The 19,079-nt window shown below is 41.0% G+C and overlaps 1 protein-coding gene across 1 annotated transcript in view; it reads left to right on the plus strand.

Annotated features, from left to right (window-relative positions):
- Positions 1-19,079, plus strand: part of cachd1 (cache domain containing 1) — a 111,732-nt gene that overhangs the window by 40,048 nt on the left and 52,605 nt on the right. Inside the window, exons 2-3 of the mRNA XM_049588353.1 lie at positions 6,120-6,182; positions 14,848-14,996. Of these exons, the coding sequence (XP_049444310.1) occupies positions 6,120-6,182; positions 14,848-14,996 (212 nt within the window). The remainder of the gene's footprint in view (positions 1-6,119; positions 6,183-14,847; positions 14,997-19,079) is intronic.

The following is a 19,079-nucleotide window of genomic DNA, read 5'->3' on the forward strand; positions in this document are numbered from 1 at the left end:
GTTCGGGTGTTTTTGGGGCTTTCCACAACTTTCCCAGTCTTTAGTTCCCCCTGCCCCCAAAACAATAGATTTTATCAGTTTGAATATTAAATATCTTGTCTTTGTACTGCATTCAATTGAATGTAGGACAAAAGGAATTTGCAAATCATTGCATTCTGTTATATGGTATAGTATATTGTGTCCAGTGTCTGTCATGGCATTTCTTTTATACATAATTTCTTAGAAGCAAACCCCACACTTACAAAGTCAGATTTCTACCAGAATACTTCCACAGAATTCCTATATGATTTCCCATCATGTGCTGGACATCCACTGGAGAATTTAAGTGTTGTTTTTCCTCATAGTATCGCCTATATGAATTCCCCTGACATGGTGTAGTTGTCTGTATGCGCCTCTCCACTGGTGTGAACGTGTCTGTGTACATTTCAGTGTTTGATTATGGGTCAGGGGAGGCCACAGGCTCACGGTGGCCCAGGCAGCCTCAGGCCTCTCGGGTTTCAGAGCTGAGCATTCCTCCCCGGCTGCTCCATAGCTGTGAAAACCGCAAAGCAGCTCCAACAACAAACACTCGAGGCACTGGGGGAAAGACAGCTAACCTGTGGCTAATCAACAACAGGAGTTTTCTCTCTCCTCAGGATTTGTTCCCAATTTTTCAGAATTGCTGGCTTAATGGAAACAAAGTGTTTCTCCATTCAAGTGTGTATTTCTCTCTCTCCCCCCATTTTCCCTCCCTTTTGTTAGTGGAGTGTTTTGAGAGCACATGACTCCTGCTAAGTAGTGGCAGCTCTGTTTGTGTGTGCTTGTTCATGTTTATTTGACAGTTCTGAGTCTTGGACCTTCTCTTTTTTTCCACCAAGAAGGGTGTGGAACAGTAGACTGTCTGGGCTTGGTTTTGCACTTTGTAAATAACTCAGTAGTGAAATATGCAGCTCTGTGTGTGTGTGTGTGTGTGTGTGTGTGTGTGTGTGTGTGTGTGTGTTATGATAACATAATGAAACAGTTTGCATGGCACTTCTCTGTTAGTTTCATGCCTCTGTAAAATGAAAGGAAAACGTTCTAAAGCAGGACAGCCGCTGACTCAATTTAGACCATCAGGATTAAAACTGAGCACTTTGTTAAATTTCTGCTGAAGGCAGATTGACAGTTAGCTCTGTTTGTATTTATGCCAGCCTGCTTCTATAGGCCATATTAGACATAATTAAATTTTTAGAAATAACATTTGACACTTAATCTGGAAGAGCGCTAACTGAATGGCCTAATTATGTACCAGAAGACAGAATTATAAAGAGATTTTGCAGTGTTGCTGCTGCTGTTTATTTGCCTCTTTGTGTCTCTGCGTGTTTTTGTTTGGTCGGCAACTTTTTTGATAATATATTTATCATTTAAGTCCATTTTCAAACAAGAAATAGCAAACATTGTATTGGTCTAAGCTTGTCAAATGTAAACAAAAAATCTGGATTTTGTAAGTCCTTTAAGTTGTGACAAACGCCTAATTTTTCTTCAAGTCCATTTTTAAAGTTTTGTACATGTTAAGAAGAAATAAACCTCATGCTTATGACCGCTTCCTTTTTATTAACAGCGTTTAATGGTACGTCTACTTAAAATACTTTTTACATTTAATATCAAAATTACTTTTGATACTTTAGCACAATAATCATCAAATACTTTTAAACTCAAGTAATATTCTAATAGGTGACTTAAACTTCTATTGAAATCATTTTCTCTTAAGATATCTGTACTTTTACACAAGTGGGGCTCTTAGTTAATTCATCCACCACAGGGTTTTGCTTTGTATGTCAGACAAAAGAACAAGAAATTGTAATATTTTCCGCTGTTATCGGATGTTTCACGGACCAAGACATTAATCAAATAGTGAAAATAATCCATAGTTATGTTTCTTTGCAAGTGTCAAAGGGAAAATCAATATATTTCAAGACATCCTGGTATAAAATCTGAACCCTCTGATCTTTTGGAGGCTACAATATCAAGGTATCGTCATAAAGCGTTCGTCTGATACCTTAAGAATTAGAGCCCCACAAATGATGTTATGTACTTAAAGTAAAATCAAGTACTTAATGAAAAGTTATGGAGGATAGGTGTAGGGAAAGCAACATGGTTGGGCGTCTTTAGGTTTAGGCAAGTAAAGTTATTGTAGTTAGGTTAAGAAAAGAAGCATGGTGACAACATACCTTAAAATGACTCCCAAGTTCAAATGGTTGCGAACCCCAGTCTCCTCGGGAAAGTGCTGGGGGAAAGTCCTGTGTTTTGTGACCCAACCACCTTCCCAGCCTGCTTACTTCTTAATTCCTGTCATCACATTGGTCAAGTGATCTCAGCCTTCCCCAATATGTGGGTTCACATAAACTTACTTTTTGTAGAAAAACGTATGAGCAGTGCATGAAAACAGCCTGACAGTACCTAGAAGAAACTGCTCACCTTGCCCTTTAACTGTGTGAAACCAGTGAAACCACTTTGTTTTGTTATGCTTTGTAGAGATCCGTTAAAGGGTATAAAGGTGTATCCACACCGTTGCAATAACAAATCATAGTGAATGAGCTCCAAGTCTGGATGTGGTGCATTCTTGGTAATTGGTGTCCTCTGGAATGTGTCTCAACAAAAGGTGTAGACAGGCGGCAGGAAACGGTTGCAGTGTGGAACCAGGTAATTTAAGGTTGTGTGTGTGCAGTGGGTCGGCTTACAGTGTAACACCTGCCTACCTGCCGCCTCAACACAAACATTAGTTTTCCTCACTTTGTAGCTGCCACGTAGTACTGCTGCCTGTGTTTGGAAATGGTGTGTGTAAGAAAGAGAGAAAATGTTTAGCTGATGGGACTCAGGAGACCCTCTGAAAGAAGCTGTGTGTGTTCATGTATGTGTGCTATTCAGGCAGCTCTTAAAATGTGTTTCTCTGGCTCTCTCAGCATGTGTTAAGGCTGAGGTCACACCAGGACTCATTTTCTCCATGCCTTAATGTAGCGCTCTGCTTCATATTCACTTAACAATATAAATCAGGGACTATTAAAATGTTTCAGGCTGGAAGGTGAGCAGGGAAATTTAACATCACCTTGTGATTAGGGGCTCATGAAAACCTTCATTTTGTGTCATGGCTGACCTCCAGATTCAGACAGGTGACGCATTTTCCTCCTCGACCCAGAAACTGATGTAAATGACAGAACATTACTGTCTGGGTCTATGGGTTGGTTGTTTTGGCAGATAACCAGGTTTATCATTCTCTCTGGAGCAGTAATAAAATGGCTCCACATGCACCTGTCTGAGCTGAGAAATCCATCACTACTAATGTCTGCCTCGCTCTGGATCTACAATCAAGACTCTTCCATCTGAGTCAGTGTTGATCATTAATTACCTGTAGTCAGACAGTGTTTTATTAGGCACTATCACAATATAACACCACCCACAACACTGGGGACTTGTAAATATATTTAGTTTATTTCTTGTGTGTTATGCCATGATGTTGTAAATTTTATATGCTTGGTTTCCTTTTAAAAAGCTGTCTCACTGCATTTTGACTTGTCATAGCAGGAGAAGCATAATTGTAACTAATTTAATATCAACATCAGTGAGCCAAAACAAACACTACAAGGTCCTGAAACACCTGAATGGAATGTATTAATGCTAATGTTATTAATTACACCTGTGCTTCACAAGTAAAAATGTCATTGCAGAGACAGAGACTTACGGCCCTGTGTTGACTTGGCTTGACTTGGTTAGACTCAGTGAGTCGCCTCAGTGCAGCAGGGATTTGAATCCCCATACAACTGCAACAGGACTACCCATTTGAAAGTGTGACTTTAACTGATGACATGCTGGTCTTGAGTCGAAGATGTCGAAAAGTAGCACCCTTTTCAGCACTGCCCTCTATTGCACTCACTGTGCAATGGTCATTGGAAGCCAGCTACTTATCATCATGAATCTTCAGGCCGTTGTTACGACTTTTCCTGGCGTCTAGCCTGCCATTTATTGCTTGAAAAACGTCACTGAATGTTCACGAAGCCCATCTGACATCATTGTGACCAGCTTGGAGATGGTTGGGCGCGCTTTGACCTAACTCAAGAGGTGGTCCACTTAGCACAACGCAACACATTCAAACTGGTTATGGAAAGGCAAATCAATGCAAAATGGTTTGGTTCGGCACAGCCATAGGTGCCAATGAAAAAGCACTGTAAATGTGTGGTTTTGTTAGATTTCATTCATTTAGTTATACTTGGCCCAGTTTATTCAGCAGTAAGATTGGATGCCCTGTTTGAACTTTGGATTTTCTCCATAGAGTAATGGTGATAATTTGGTTTAACCCGCTGAATTTTCTACAAATCGTTGAAGGTATTTGGTCCCTCATGCTAAAAATGTCTTCACTTCAGTCCAGTGGTCTTTGACCTACTATTGTACTTCAACAGTAGATCTCCTGTGAGCTGAATCATTTAGGCTAAATCAAAAAGGCTCAGGCAAAAATTGAAGACATTACTGAGCAGCTATTTGTGCTGAATATGGAATACCTTGCATGACTCTACTTGAACCTGTTATTACTTAAAGTAGTTACTTGTAAGCCAACCAGACACACTGACAGAACACCAGCAGTGATGTGTGATCTTCTTGACTGAATTTCTCTTCGGCACTAAAGATCATGTCTGTCTCAGTGTTAGTTTTTAAAGGTCATTTATGCTGATAAATTTAACTAGATTGTCATGAACTGTTTCCCTGTCAGGTTTGTACACGTAACTCTAAAACCACTGGCTGACGAGGCCACATTGAAATGCGGATTGTGAAATCAAGAATGATACCATCACTTTTTTTAACCCATATAAGTAGTTTGTCTGCACCAAGTCATATTACCCTGGAAGAAATTGGTCAAGTGTTTTATATTATGTATAAAACATAAAATGTTTAATACCCAAAATACCAAATAATAATACCAAAAGACTGCTTTTCTATTGCCTGACATGAAGGCCAGGGAAAATGTTACGGTTGTTACTTTTTTCATATCTCTTATTTAGCCTCTCTCAAACTCCAACTAAATGTTGACTCATGTTTGAGCCCTGCTTGGACTTTGAATACGGACAGTATTTGTCACTGCCTGTGATTTCATGGCATCTACAAAGGGGCTAAAATTGGCATGTCCACCTGGATGTACTATTTCCATCACTGCCGATCAGCGCCAGAGCAGATAAATACCCGTCACTACTGCATTTGACCTGGTAGTGAATGCAGATTGTAACCTTTACCATTAAATGAAAGAAAAAGCCAGATGTTAGTGGGTGTTGGTGTTTTACTGTCCAGTGGGAGAGAGGCTTATGTTTGACTTTTTAACAGTCAGGACAGGAAATGGTATCATTCACAATTTCTTGAAATCCAGGTGCTGTGATTGCCATGGCAACCCTGAACATTTTATTTCCATAAAACTTGGTGATTGAATTAATCAACATTCTGCAAAGACTACTTTTTTTTAAGTCAAACATATCAAATTCATCAGTGTATGTAATATTGTTGCTGAACACAAAATGCCATAAAAGAGGTTAGAAGCCTCAATAAAATACAGGAGAACGTGATCAGGAAAAAAATGTGCGAAAGATTAAACAAGAATGAGAATCTGACATGTACTATGTGATACACATTAAAATAGACACATTTCGTTCTGCACTCAGTTCAATGCAGAGACCTGGTGGCAGCTTCATTATAGCTGGTCTGCTTAATTGGCACGAATGGCATGTAGCCACTAAAAGCTTTTAGTCTGACTGTATTCTCTTTAGAGTAAAGAAGTGCAATCATGGTACAGAACATAAAGAGGTGTAAATGTTTGAACTCTTTGGTAACCTTGTGATAATAATAATGCAATAGTTTGTACATTCCCAGCAGGAAAGTACTTTTGCATTCAGCGTCTTTTCACCGCTCCACAATTTTGACAGTTTTTGTCGATGTAATCCCAGAACGTTGATAACAAAAGGTCTCTGCTCTGCAACACCTGCAACAAAAATCTATCTCTATAAAGGAGCTCTGGCAATATTCTTCCTCAGGAGATATTTTTCAGTTATTGGATCCGAATCTTCTGCATTCCTCCTGATCTAACCTCATCGTCTCTGCTTCTTTCTCTTGCTGTCTCCCCACAGAGGATTTTCAACTCGTTTGTGTATACTGAGAAGACATCAAACGGGGAAACAGAAGTGCAGCAGGTGAGTAACAAAGGCTTCTCCTTTCGTGTGTGTGTGTGTGTGTGTGTGTGTGTGTGTGTGTACCTGCCTGTTTGTGCATGCATGTACCACGGTTGGTGTCTGTTTGTGGTCTTGTGTAGTGTTCAATTCAGCAGCATTGAGCAGACACACTCACACTCGCCATCAGAGGAAAAAGGGGGTTTATTAAAATTCTGCGGCTGCTGTCTCATTGGCTTTGAAGTTCTCTGTCTGTTTTTCCACTTGTCTATGAGCTGTCTCTCCGTCTCTCTCTCTTCCTCTGCTCACAATGTGAGTGCAGAGCTGCAGTCAGACAGAATAAGACGCCTTGAAGGAGAGAACGGCATCTTTTTGAAAACCAAAATCCACAAGTCAAAGTGTATGTGTGCCATTTTGGCCCTGGAATGGAAAAAACACTATGCTCAAAATTTCTGGCATCTTGGGTCAAGTCAAACATGATTGTGTGCAGGGCATGGCATATGTGTGTGTGTGTTTACTCATGCGTCAGGGATCTTGGAAGAGTGACGGTAAACACCAGACTGGTAAACAGCCACAAGCAAGAACAGACAGGTGGATGTTTGTTTGCATTTCTCCTGTGACCGTGCTTCTGTGTTTTCATCAGCGTATCCATCTGTGTCAGTGCATGTGTGTGAAATATATAATAACTCTCACCTTGCAGCTATTTACTATTCCAGAGGCAGATCCAAATTGGCCTTAAAGTGTTGCTGTTTCTTCCTCTCAATAGAGACGTAGCCTTTTCCTCGCTAACCTGCACAAAAAATAATACAACCCCTGGTGTTTCCAGGCTACAGAGAGTTCATCATGATAATTGTTACCTGTTGTGCAAGTCCCACTTTGTGGATACAGGTCTGAAAGAATTTCCTTTCACAGAAACCTCAGCTACAGTACTAAGTCTCGGATTTTGAACTGGCATCACATGGATCAATTGTATGTTAATAAGTGCCAGTCCCAGAGCAGCGCTGACTTCACGTCCTGGCTGGAATACTTTTAAAGCTCATAGAGTGCCCATACATTCTAGCTGCAACCCTTCTGAGTCGCACGCCAACTAATTCAGATGACAGCTCTGGCATAGTTGGCTTGCGTGCTCTCTCTGGGCAGAGGGGCTGTGTCCGTGAGCCAAAGTGAGACTCAATTAGGAGGAGTGGGTCTGCAGCGAGGGAGAGAGGGCAAGGAGCTCCAGAGAAGAGCCACTGGCCCTGAAGATGAGCTTCTCCTCAGGAAATTCATTATTCAGAGAGATGCGCAGACATCTGTCCCGTTCTAATGACACAAACGCTCCCTTCTTTCTGTCTCTGTGGTTGAGTCTGTTCCAGTCTATTCTATTGTTTAACCCAGTGGATATCTTGAATTGAAACTGCTGGCTGCTAATGTTTTCATGCCAGTTCACCATTCACAAGCATGCAGTTAGGACTCTCTCGAATACCATTTTAGGGGCTTCAAAGCTTCACTTATAACTACCTGCGAATATTAAAAGCTTCAAATGGACGTGACACGACTTGGGAGAGAGTAAATGTCACAATCATATTAGTGTACAATAATCAACCACCTGCAACAGTGACAACTTTAGTAGGACTTAGTGCTGCTGCGTGTATGTGTGAGAGAGAGTGATAAAAAGACAGAAGAGAGCGTGGAAGGTGGACTATTGCAAGCAATGTTTTTTTAAGTTAATAACACTTGCGACTACTTGCCACCTATTTCCAATTTCCTCCACCACCAAAACAAAAATTTAAGCATTTGAATACTGATTTGGACATCGATTCAGGTCAGCGCTACATGTGATGGTGTGTCTCAGCAATGGGTTGTTATATCAAGTAATATCCCAGAGTGCTATGAGTTATAATAAAGACTTAAATATAGATCAGGCTTCACAGAGCTGAAACAATCCATTAAAAATAGTCCTTGATTGGGCTCCAATACTGAGGGAGCAGATCAACATGGGATACTAACAAGTGGGGTGCTTTCACACCTGCCCCGTTCGGTTCGGTTCAGTCGGACCCAAGTTTGTTTATCCCCTAAGAACGGTTTGTTTGGGCAGGTGTGAACACAGCAATCACACTGGGGTGTGCACCAAAACAACCAGACCGAGACCTTCTTGAAGAGGTGGTCTTGGTCCGGTTACAAACGAACTCTGGTGCAGTTCGTTTGTGGTGAGACTGTGTTCTGACCTCGATCTGACCCTAATGCAGTCTCAATACGCATTGTTTGGGTTAAACATGAGCATGTTACAGTCCTGGAGGATTATTAATGTGCCGCCGTACTGCCTTAATATGCACATTCAGCAAATCCAATGCATCAAAACATTGTTTTCTAGTTCGAGCCGCGCCTTGTTTTCAAACTGTATGGTTTACCTAAAATGAACAATGACGACAGCAGTATAGTCCACGATGACCAGCGCTAAAATCAACCTCCACTGTGACATTAGAAAGTGTTGCATTTATCTTGGAGGTGTACTCTTCTTCAACGTTATTTTTACCTCCTGGATTTTTCCCGCATGAAAACTCAGACCAATCAAGAGCATGCAAGGCATTTGATCTGGTCTGCTTGTAAATGCTGCCGTGAGAACACAAACCAACTCAGGCAATTATACAACTTTATAACAAAGCAAGTCCCTGATTCGGACCAAAGCAAGACAACTCTAGGTCTGAAAGCACCCTTAATGTTAAATCACACTGCTAACTTGGCCAGGTCAATCCTGCAAAAGATCATTTTAATCCTGGTGAGGCCTTTTATCTGTTAAATAATTTTAAAAATCGCCTTTTCACAAATTCTAGAGGTTGACATGACGTTCTCAAACTAAGGCTTGTAGGGCAATCGCTCTGAAAAGTGCATACTTGACAAATGTTAGATGTTTCGTATAGAAGTAATCAACTCATCCATATTTGCATCCTCATAGGAGTGGTAGTACCTGGTGCTTTACTTACTGAAAATCACAGAAAAGGACATTTTGAGCCCATAGAAATAGTTCAGCTGAGTTAATAGAAAATGCTACATCAGTTCAGTATACTGCTCTATCTTTGTGTGTGAGGGAGTGTTGCAGCTGTCACTCACAGCCCAGGTAGATAAACTCTTCACAAGGTGACATTTAAGAAGTGGAAGGGAAAGGACAACCAGAAATGGTTCCATTCAAGTGAGAAATTACATTTTTTTATTATTTCCCCCTTTTTCAGGTCTGTGCTGCTGACATGTTGTGTTCACCATTTTATCTGTTTACTGCATTTACTCCTTCATTGAGGATATCAGTTGTAGGCATAAGACCACTAATTCTTACAATATGCAGATTTGGTCAGTCCTAAACATCTCTGATTTTGCCTTATAAATCTAAATATATGTTATTTTTCTCAACACATAATATGAAATTCTGCAAACAGTCAACAGCATCAGCTTGATATTAAATGAACAGTTTGTGGTATTCAGCTGTAATAATTCATGTTGTTGTACTGCACATTTTTTAGTTCATTCCACACAAGAGCATTGAGCTTTTTCAAAACCGGTAGATTCCTCTCATGTTGGTATCATGGTGTTCTCTTTTGATCATGCTTTTACCGTGACATTTCCTCCATTGCTACCTGACACTGCTTTTCACAACAGACTTGTGAGCAGGAGTTTTTTTCCATTTAGTACTGAAAGACATTTCCTATTTTATCAAATCATGTTGACGAGTTCACCTCACCATCATCAGAGCGAACAAACTCAGCAGTGTGGAAGCATAATAAACCTTTCTGGCAGTCATTGGAAGCAGCACATCCTCTTCTCACCAGTGGAAATGCACTTACTCAGTAACAAAGATCCAAGGAGAAGAGGGACATGTGCAGTCAGGTTTCTTTTCTTAGTTACCAAGTGTCCCTCTTATACTCATCCCTATATATACCTCATCCCAAAGCAAGCCTCGGTCTCACCATAAACACTACAGCCAGTGACTGTGGTTGAAAGCCGGCTGGCAAACCTCAACACTCCCAACACATGAAGTCAGGGTGCACCCGTTCCACTCACTCCAGTTCTGCGGCTGAACCAACCCCACTGGATGCTGTAAACCCTAAAAGCTGGTCGGATGGGTCAGAGAGTGGAGAGAGGAGCCCTGTGTTTTGGAGAGTGTGGTTAATCTGCACAGTGCAGGTTTGCTTTGGCTGCACTGTGGCAGCCTGTAACTGAAGCTTTAACTTGCACGGCTAGAAGTTTCTGGTTTCTCTTAAGTCACTCTGTTAAAAGCCAGGTCTTACTTTCTCCCTCTGTTTCACTGTCCCCTCCCAGCTATGGAAACACTCCTCAGCTGAACACTGGCCCATTTTCCTCCTTTTTAATACAAAGTCTGCTGCAGCTAATTGCCACACTGCCATGCATGGATAGTACTGTATGTGGGGGGGAGGACCACGTTTGTGTGTTTAACTTTATGTCCGTGTGTGAGAGCGCACATATTAGTGTCTTGGAGTGTGTGTGTGTTGGTTGTGGTGGGGTAGGAGTAATTGTGGGCTGTGCCTCAGGCCCCTGTTAAACCCCTAATAGGAATAGCGGCCGGCTGATTAGGTGTACAAGCGGTCAGTGGGTCGCGGTACGTTTCCCCGTCCCTGGCTTGAATCGCAGCCTTTTTGCAGGCACCGGTAATTATGGGATGTGAACAAAGGGGTTCCAGTTACTGTGGAAATAAGCCTTTTTCTGTATTCAACAAGGCTGAGAAGGTAACTTACAATGGCCTCGGAAAGTATTCAGACCACTGCTACTGACTTTTGTGTGTGTGTGTGTGTGTGTGTGTGTGTGTTATTGTAACCATCAGTGCATACAAACCTTGTATGTGTGCCTCATGAGAAACTTAATTTACAGCTGTATTCTGACACTTTAATACAACTATCTGAATTCAGATCAACAGCAAAAAAAGTATTGAATCAAATCAATTTGCTGAACAAAAGCCTATGTTGCACCAACAAATAAAATAACAATATGAAAACCAAATCATAACTTATCAGCACACAAAAATAAAATACTCGAGTTCTGAAGATTGATTTAAAATGAATAAAGAGGTTAAAAAGATATTGGATTGAAAAAAGTATAGACTTCCCCCTCATGCCTGGAAGAAACAAAGTGTTACTAGTAAAAATCAATCATGTCTCACTAACTAACATATTGAATGTAGTAAACATACATTTTTAATAAGTAGCTACACAATAGCACCTCAAAACATCCCGACTCTGCGCTCACACCATCATTCAAATATTTCACAGATTTTAAATGTCAAGGTAATCCCAAAGTAACAAGCTCTAACTAGTAATTAATTCTTCCGCAGATCTTGAGTAAACCAGTGGATCATGTGACAGCTTTCAAGTTAAGCGGATAATCTGTAACAGACAACATGCATGTGATGTTTCAGATTAAGTGGATGCGAGTTTTTCACAATTCCCACAACATCCTTTCAAGGCAAAATAAAGCAACAACAGAAACCTGTTGTGAAGCGGTGGTGGTGGTGGTGTTGGTGGCGGTGGCGCGCTGATTGTTAATGTCCCCCAGGAGACGGTTGCAGAGCTGGTTATTAGTTTCCCCAAAGGAGCTGGAACCCTATTTTAAAAGAGCACTGTGAGATGTGTGCTCAACCAGAACCCAGTCCTTCAGAGGTAGAAAAACAAAGTATAATGTATGCATGTCCAGGGTCCTTCATTAAGGACCCCAGTAAACACTGATTGAATTAGCTATTTTGCCTTTGTTTAGAAACACCATTTTCTGCTTCCTGCCCTCCGGTTTTCATGCATTTTGAAGGCACATTTTCTCTCTTTAAATGAAGAGAAAATGTTGTTTTAGGAGCAAGACAAATGGTTGATGGTGTATTTAAAATTTGGATTGTGCAAGGCTCTCAATATGTCTCCATAACTGCACTGCACGTAAGATAGCATGCGCATTGATAAGAGTTAGTTTTAAGCACTGGTTCTTTTCCACAAATATTTCCAACACCTCTGCTCACACCTTTTACTTTGTGTTGGCCCTGCGATGTATTGCTTTTAACACTGATGGATTTCACACTAAGTGCAGCCTGATTTCTGGGCGTCTTTGATATTGCTCAGCTTCATTTGTGATTATTGAATTGTGTGTGTGTGTGTGTGTGTGTGTGTGTGTGTGTCTGTGTGTCTGTGTGTCTGTGTGCGTGTTTGTGTGTGTGTCTGTGTGTGTGTTTACACATGGACATTACATATTCAGAACAGAGGAAACATTTGTCAGTTTCGCATTTTACCTGGACATCTGTCTATATTAACTATTACCATCCAAATTAAGATATTATGAGTTGGGGTTAAATTTCCGGCAACCTGAGGACAGAGACAGCGCTGTGTGCTTTGCCTGCACCAATGTACAGTTCTGGCATTACCCTAAGATCCATCACGTCATTGTTGCAGCAAAAATGTAGAAGTTGGCTATTTATAGTCAAAACATAAAGATAGAGAAAAAAGCAGAGGTCACAGTGACAGGAAGCTTGTTTCAGAACAAAGCAGCAAAAAGACAGAGAAGGAAATGCACTTGAGAAGCAAGCAGCAAAGAAATTAAATTAAGGTCTTAAAAAAAGGAAAGAAAACTAGTGGGAGAGCAAACCAGAAGCATATTGAGAAAGCACCAACTGAAGTACAGTGAAGTCGACAGACAGAAAAAGCTTTTATGTCATAAGAGAGGAGCTGGTCTAGGTCAGTTGTTCAGCTGTATTTATATGCATATAGCCGACTGTAATGAGTTAGCAGGGGAGGGAGAGAACAAATGAATGGAAATGCTTGAAAGTAAACCTTTATGACCTGCAGGAATACAGTTAAATACACAGCTAAAATATTGTAACATTGAGATAAACACTTTAAGCGTTTGTGTTCTTATGCACGCCACAAAAATAACTCTTATTACAAAATACCAACAAAACAAAATCAGAAATTTTGAACCGAAAGACTTCTCCTTTATAAAGCACAGTTTACACAGATGTGCTATTGGTGTGCCACACCTTGCAACCACATTGACAAAACCCAACTTGTAATCACCACTTTTATTAGGTGTCAATACCACATGATTAGTGTTTTAAAAGGCTTCTGTGCACGCTTGTGTAGATCCTTTGTGCAATACTTGTAGTATTTTGGCTACTTTAAAATTTAGTTTGGCACGCTTTAGGCAGGCTGGAGGCGAGATAATTTCCATTTAGCCTGAAAAGCAGGCACAGTGCCAAGATTTCAATTTTGGACGAGCTAAAGTAATGTTGTCTGGGCCCTTTAATTACAGACATTAATAATGTTTCTCTTTGACGGTTTCCAACTGGTAGTCTGGCTAAAACAGAAATGACTGGTTGATTATGACATTTTTTGAATCTTATTCCTAACATTTTCAGTGCTGAGATAGCTTATTATTTACCTGCAGCAGGAAATGCATTTGCAGCCTTGATATTAGACAGTTACAACATCTGTATTCTCAACCATCGATATGCACATTATACTACACGGCTACAAACCAACAAGCTGATTTGACATAATGTTTTTCCAAAGAGTGTTCCAACTAGTTCTGCCTTACTGTGCTTTGATTGGCTGTTCTTGCTGCTAAAAGTTTCCTTGTCATTGAATGCTAGCTGCAGTGGTTTTTGGCCTGATGCGATTGGTCCAGGTTTGTACCATAACAATGTGGGCAGTATGTGTAAATGAACTGAGGTTAATTTTGCTATATCTTACCAGCGCCCAGATCTATCTGCTCATCTCTCAGCTCAAATCCTGTGGATGATGCGTTTTGCTGGCTCTAGGTTTGTTGGTCGAACTATAGATAGTACTTCCGCATTTTCGTATGCCCACCAGAACAGATACAAAAAGTATAGAACCAGGTGAAAGAGAGAGACCCACCCCTCCTCACTGTCTATCAAACTGTAAAACTGTGACCGTATTGCCTATTTCTCACCTAAAATGTCCTCAGAGACATATTTTAGTGTACTGTTTGGCTGTTATATGAGAACTTGTGAACAAGAAGTAGTTGTCATACTGTTTCCTCTATTGTAAAAGCTGAGACTGAAAATACTGAGATCAAACAGTAAAACTAGGCAGTGCTGATCAGTTATGAACAGGAGTATTACCGCATCGTTTATTTCTGGTCTAAAATATTTTCAAAAACATATTTTAGCTCACAGTTTAAGTGTAATTTTAGGTTGTTACAAGCTGGCCACCTTTTTGTTTCCTTTGGAAAAAAACGGCCAAGCTTGAATTATGTCACCCACCAGTGGGAACATTTATTGGTCCAGTGCAGTGCAATGTGTTCTGATAGTTGTAGGTTTTCCACCTCTTGAGCAAATCACAAGGCGACAGTCCTTTTTCTCTGTTTTCTGTGGTCATTTAGCTCCTATTTCAAGTGTTAGTGTCTTTCTACTGCATAGACAGCCCAGTTTTATGATCTCATCTTTTAGTTTTTTAGATTTTTTTTTCTTTATTTTGTATTTGACTGTTAATTTGTATCATTAAAAATAAAAGTTAGAAAAATGTATCTTCTCCCAGTCATTTTTGATGGGCCAGTTGTACAAGTGAGCGGGGTCTAGGCCCATTAGGTCGACCGGCAGTGCTGTGCCTGCTGGAAAGAAAAGGTTTTTTGAAGTAAAACTGACTTTTAGGATGTCAGAAATAAATTCAGGTGTTTTGACTAATGATGTGTCTGTGTTTCCTTTGTGCAGTTGGCCAAAAAGATCCGTGAAAAGTTTAACCGCTACCTGGATGTGGTGAATAGGAACAAACAGGTGGTGGAGGCCTCGTACACTGCTCACCTCACCTCTCCGCTCACTGCGATACAAGACTGCTGCTCCATACCTGCATCTATGATGGAGTGAGTAACACACACACACACACACACACACACACACACAAACACTCTCTCTCTCTCTCTCTCTCTCTCTCTCTCTCTCTCTCTCTCTCTCTTCTCTTGTCTTTTTCTCTCTCATAACCCTTGCACACACATCTCAGCAGGAGGTTTATTCTCTGTCTGTAAACCCACCTCCCACTGTTTGCACCTGCGCTCTGCTCTCTATACATTGCTCTGTGCTTCAACTACACACACAAATCCCCATCGCTCCCTTGTTTAAACATGTTATGATCATCCTTTGGATTACATCACATCATTTACAGCCTTGAGCAGCACTGGCACGCTCTGAAACTTGGCAGCATTTTTAAACTCTACCCCAATTTCAGAACCTATTCAAGCATTTAGTAGTTGTGCCAGTTGTTGCTTTTACTGCAGTGCACCTTGACATTAAAAAGTTTTATGGTACTTGGAGCCCAGGAAGGCAGGAAGATATTCAGCTTTTCATGGGTAATGAAGTTTTTTTTGAAAGCCTGGAGATTTGATGGCTGTGTTGGCATAAACTTATATTCCCTAGATTTTTGATCTCATCATGAAATTATAAAACTTTTAAACCTTTTGCAGCACAAATGCGACAGAAATGTTTCTCACGACAAAATGGCACAAAATTCAATTTCAATGTGTTATCTTCATTGTGTTTTCTTTGTGAAAAGGGTGCCCGCATGACAAAAAAGTATATTTTCCTGAAACTGGATGTGAGACTGAATGTGCCAGATTTAAGTCCTCCACTAAGAGAGTTTAAAATTGCCCCTGCCTATAGTGCAGCAGACCCAGCTTTTCAGCCAATCACCAACTCCAGCAGGCGAAAACACAGTTCAAAGCTGAGAGCTGCTTTCAGTTCTAATCTACAGAGCAGCAGCTGTCTCTACCCTTCATCCCCTCTCTCTCCATTTCTGTCTATCTCCCTCCCCTTTATCAGCCAATGTAACCAGTTATTGCTCTCTGAAGTTTTTGCGCTGCAGACTTCACAGGCTGCAAGGTCACCTGTCTTTTCTTCAGTCGTGCAGAGAGGAGGCTGCCTGGCTCAGGGCCACTGGCCACCTGTAGCCGATTCATGCATGCGACATACTAAACATACATTCAACAGTTGTTCTCACGCAGACATGTTGTATTTATGTTCCAACATGTGCACTCTAAGCCCAGGTTTAAAATCATGGATTTACAGCTTTGAGAGACAGTTTTAGGCAGAAATTGCTGAGAAAAATGATATAAGACCTGGGTAGGAAGGATGGAATGATGCAGGGGGAGTCACATGGGTGGTGGTGGTGGTGGTGGTGGTGTTGGGAGGGTGGGGGGGGGGCTCGACATACCAAACTGAAGCCGAGTCTGACAGATCCCTGAACTTCAAAGGATCTTCCTCCAGGGAGGAAAAAGGCACGGAGTTCTCTTGCTTCATTTTTGGGGTTTATGCAAGATCGTGAGATACTTTAAGGAGAAGTATCCAGAATTATTGATCTCTCTCTTTTTGAGCACTCTGCAATAAGGAAGCTAGCTGAAGAACCAGGAACCTCCCAGGCTGGATTAGATTAAAATATATTGTTACAGTTTGTCTAAAACTGATGGGAACTATAGTTTTGAATGATAACACAATCATTGTCGGTGAAGATTCTCGGGCATCCAGGTCATGGTAATCATAAGTGCTATATCGTAGACAACTGGACTTGCTTTAGTCTCTTGAAGACATTTCGCCTCTCATCCAAGAAGTGTCTTCAGTTCTAACGGACTGGTGCGGAGTCGCAGGCTTTAAACTTCGTGTGGGTGTGCCTGCATCTTAGAGTGAAATGCAGGTGGTTAGAGTTATAGAAGCCTCTTGGATGAGAGGCGAAAAGTCTTGAAGAAACTGAGGCAAGTCCAGTTGCCTATGATATAGCACTTATGATTACCATGACCTGGATGAATGAGAATCTTCCCCAACATGTTGCCAATCATTTTATGAAGAATGCCCTTCGACTGGTATGGGAATTCGAAAGAATATCTAGGAAGCTGGCTGATTACAGGAACCACCTGCATTTCAATCTGAGATGCAGGCACACCCACATGGAGTTTAAAGCCTGTGACTCCGCATCAGTCCGTTAGAACTGAAGAAGCCTCTTGGATGAGAGGCGAAACGTCATCAAGAAACGTTCATTTGCCAACAATATGGCACTTAAGATTAACAGAATCATTGTTGTTCTTAAAATGATTGTAAAAACCATACCAGTAATTTCGGGGTGCTGATTTTTCAGACGATATCAGCTTATTGCAGAAGTATCGGCATGTGAGTATGTTGGCTGATTTGCATTAAGAACTTATGGTATAGAAATGACAAAGACACTTGCTTAAAATGTTAATGCATGCTGTGTTTTTTTGGGGTGGGGGATATCGGCTTATGTGACTATTTGGTTTTTGTGATTCTCAAATACAACTACTGGTATTAGCACACAGAATGTAAAAAGATAACAGACATAGCCACTGTGACATCAACCATTGGTTTGTGACTCAGATATTGAAGTCTCTATTTCGGCATATTGGCTGTCGCCATCTTGAATTTTTCAATCCAGAAGTGACCATAATTGGACAAGAGGCTGGAGGCACTCAAAGCCCCACCTTTAATTATGTGGAACTTTAAGACTTTAAGCCTTAAAGTTTTACTGGGTGAGTTATATAGTTACATATGAGTAAGGAATTAGCCATAGAGACCAAAATGTTTCTTTGACCAGACTGTAAACGTGTGTATTTCCCCTGTAAAAGTTGGGCATTTTAGTTGGGTTTGAGTTGCTTTTGGAGCCAGCCTCAAGCGTTGATTAGCAGAGCTGTAGTTTTTGGCACTTTAGTGTTGGCTTCGTCCTTCATCCCCAGAGGTTACTGCTTTCATTATCCCCAAAAGTTCACCATCAGTCAAGCCCTAATGGTAAATATTTAAACATTATCAGCAAATATTTCAAGCTCAAGCACTCTACAGCTGTGTTAAACCATGTCAATCCAAGGAATTTTGTTGCATCTCGCTGTAAAGCATTGCAGTTAAACAAGGCATACAGTTAGAGAGAAAAATATTTTAAAAAAGAAGAAAAGAAAGTAGACTGTCATACAAAAAGTAATATCGTGTTCTTGGTTTAGTAGGATCCATGCCAGTATCAGGACAGGAGTTCAGCTCTCTGTAGTCCACTTCAGAGTGTCCTTCATTAGTCTCAGGCATCAGCTGCTTCTGGGGGTCTCAGTCAGGTCAGCCAGTTTAGAGGGGGATCAGGTGGTTCACAGGGTGTCCATGTCTGTTAGCCATCAAGCTAGCAGGCTATCATTTCACAGGGAGGCCACCGAGGGCAGTGCTTAGCGCCTAGTGGTATGCTTTAATCACTGCTCGGTCTCAACGACAGACTGTACCTGAAAATAGAAAATGTATGTGACTTGTAGAGTTAATGTGTGTGTGTGTGTGTGTGTGTGTGTGTGTGTGTTTATATTTTTAACATGCAGTCTCCAGGTGCTCATTTCAACAGTTCCACTGCTATGCAGTTGTAAAAGTGAGAAGTGTGCTTGGGAGCAGCCCAGACCATGCCATTTAATGGTCTTATTTTACCAGTAGTTCTAGAGGAGATAAGCTGCAAATGGACCGTGCAAGGAATATGCTACTCATATGATCCCGGAGAGGTCTTTAAGGAGGTAAACAAACAAGTGCCTTAACAGAACAGAAGAAGAGAAAGGTATAGGGAAGGTAGAGCTTAAAAAATACATCATTGTTAGGTGTTGCTAAAGATGGCCAGTTCGCTCTACCTCCCTGCAGACAAGCCTACGCCAGTGTTTGACCAGCATCTTGTTAAACCTCAGTGCAAAGTTTGCCGTTTTTCCACATGACTTAGCCTAAAGATAATGAAGTAAAGATGGTGGTAAATGAAAAGTGAAGGCACTGAAATTATCACAATATATTTGAGGGAAATATGAATGTTTGATCCAAAAATTCACAGCAATCTATCCATTTTACTCATAACCACCCTCATGGTGCTGCTTTACATAAAGTCTATGCCCACTACTACCTTCGTTATCTCCACAACTTTGTTCCTAATGTAACAGATACCG

Source organism: Epinephelus fuscoguttatus, linkage group LG10, assembly GCF_011397635.1.
Source record: "Epinephelus fuscoguttatus linkage group LG10, E.fuscoguttatus.final_Chr_v1".
Taxonomy (NCBI): domain Eukaryota; kingdom Metazoa; phylum Chordata; class Actinopteri; order Perciformes; family Serranidae; genus Epinephelus; species Epinephelus fuscoguttatus.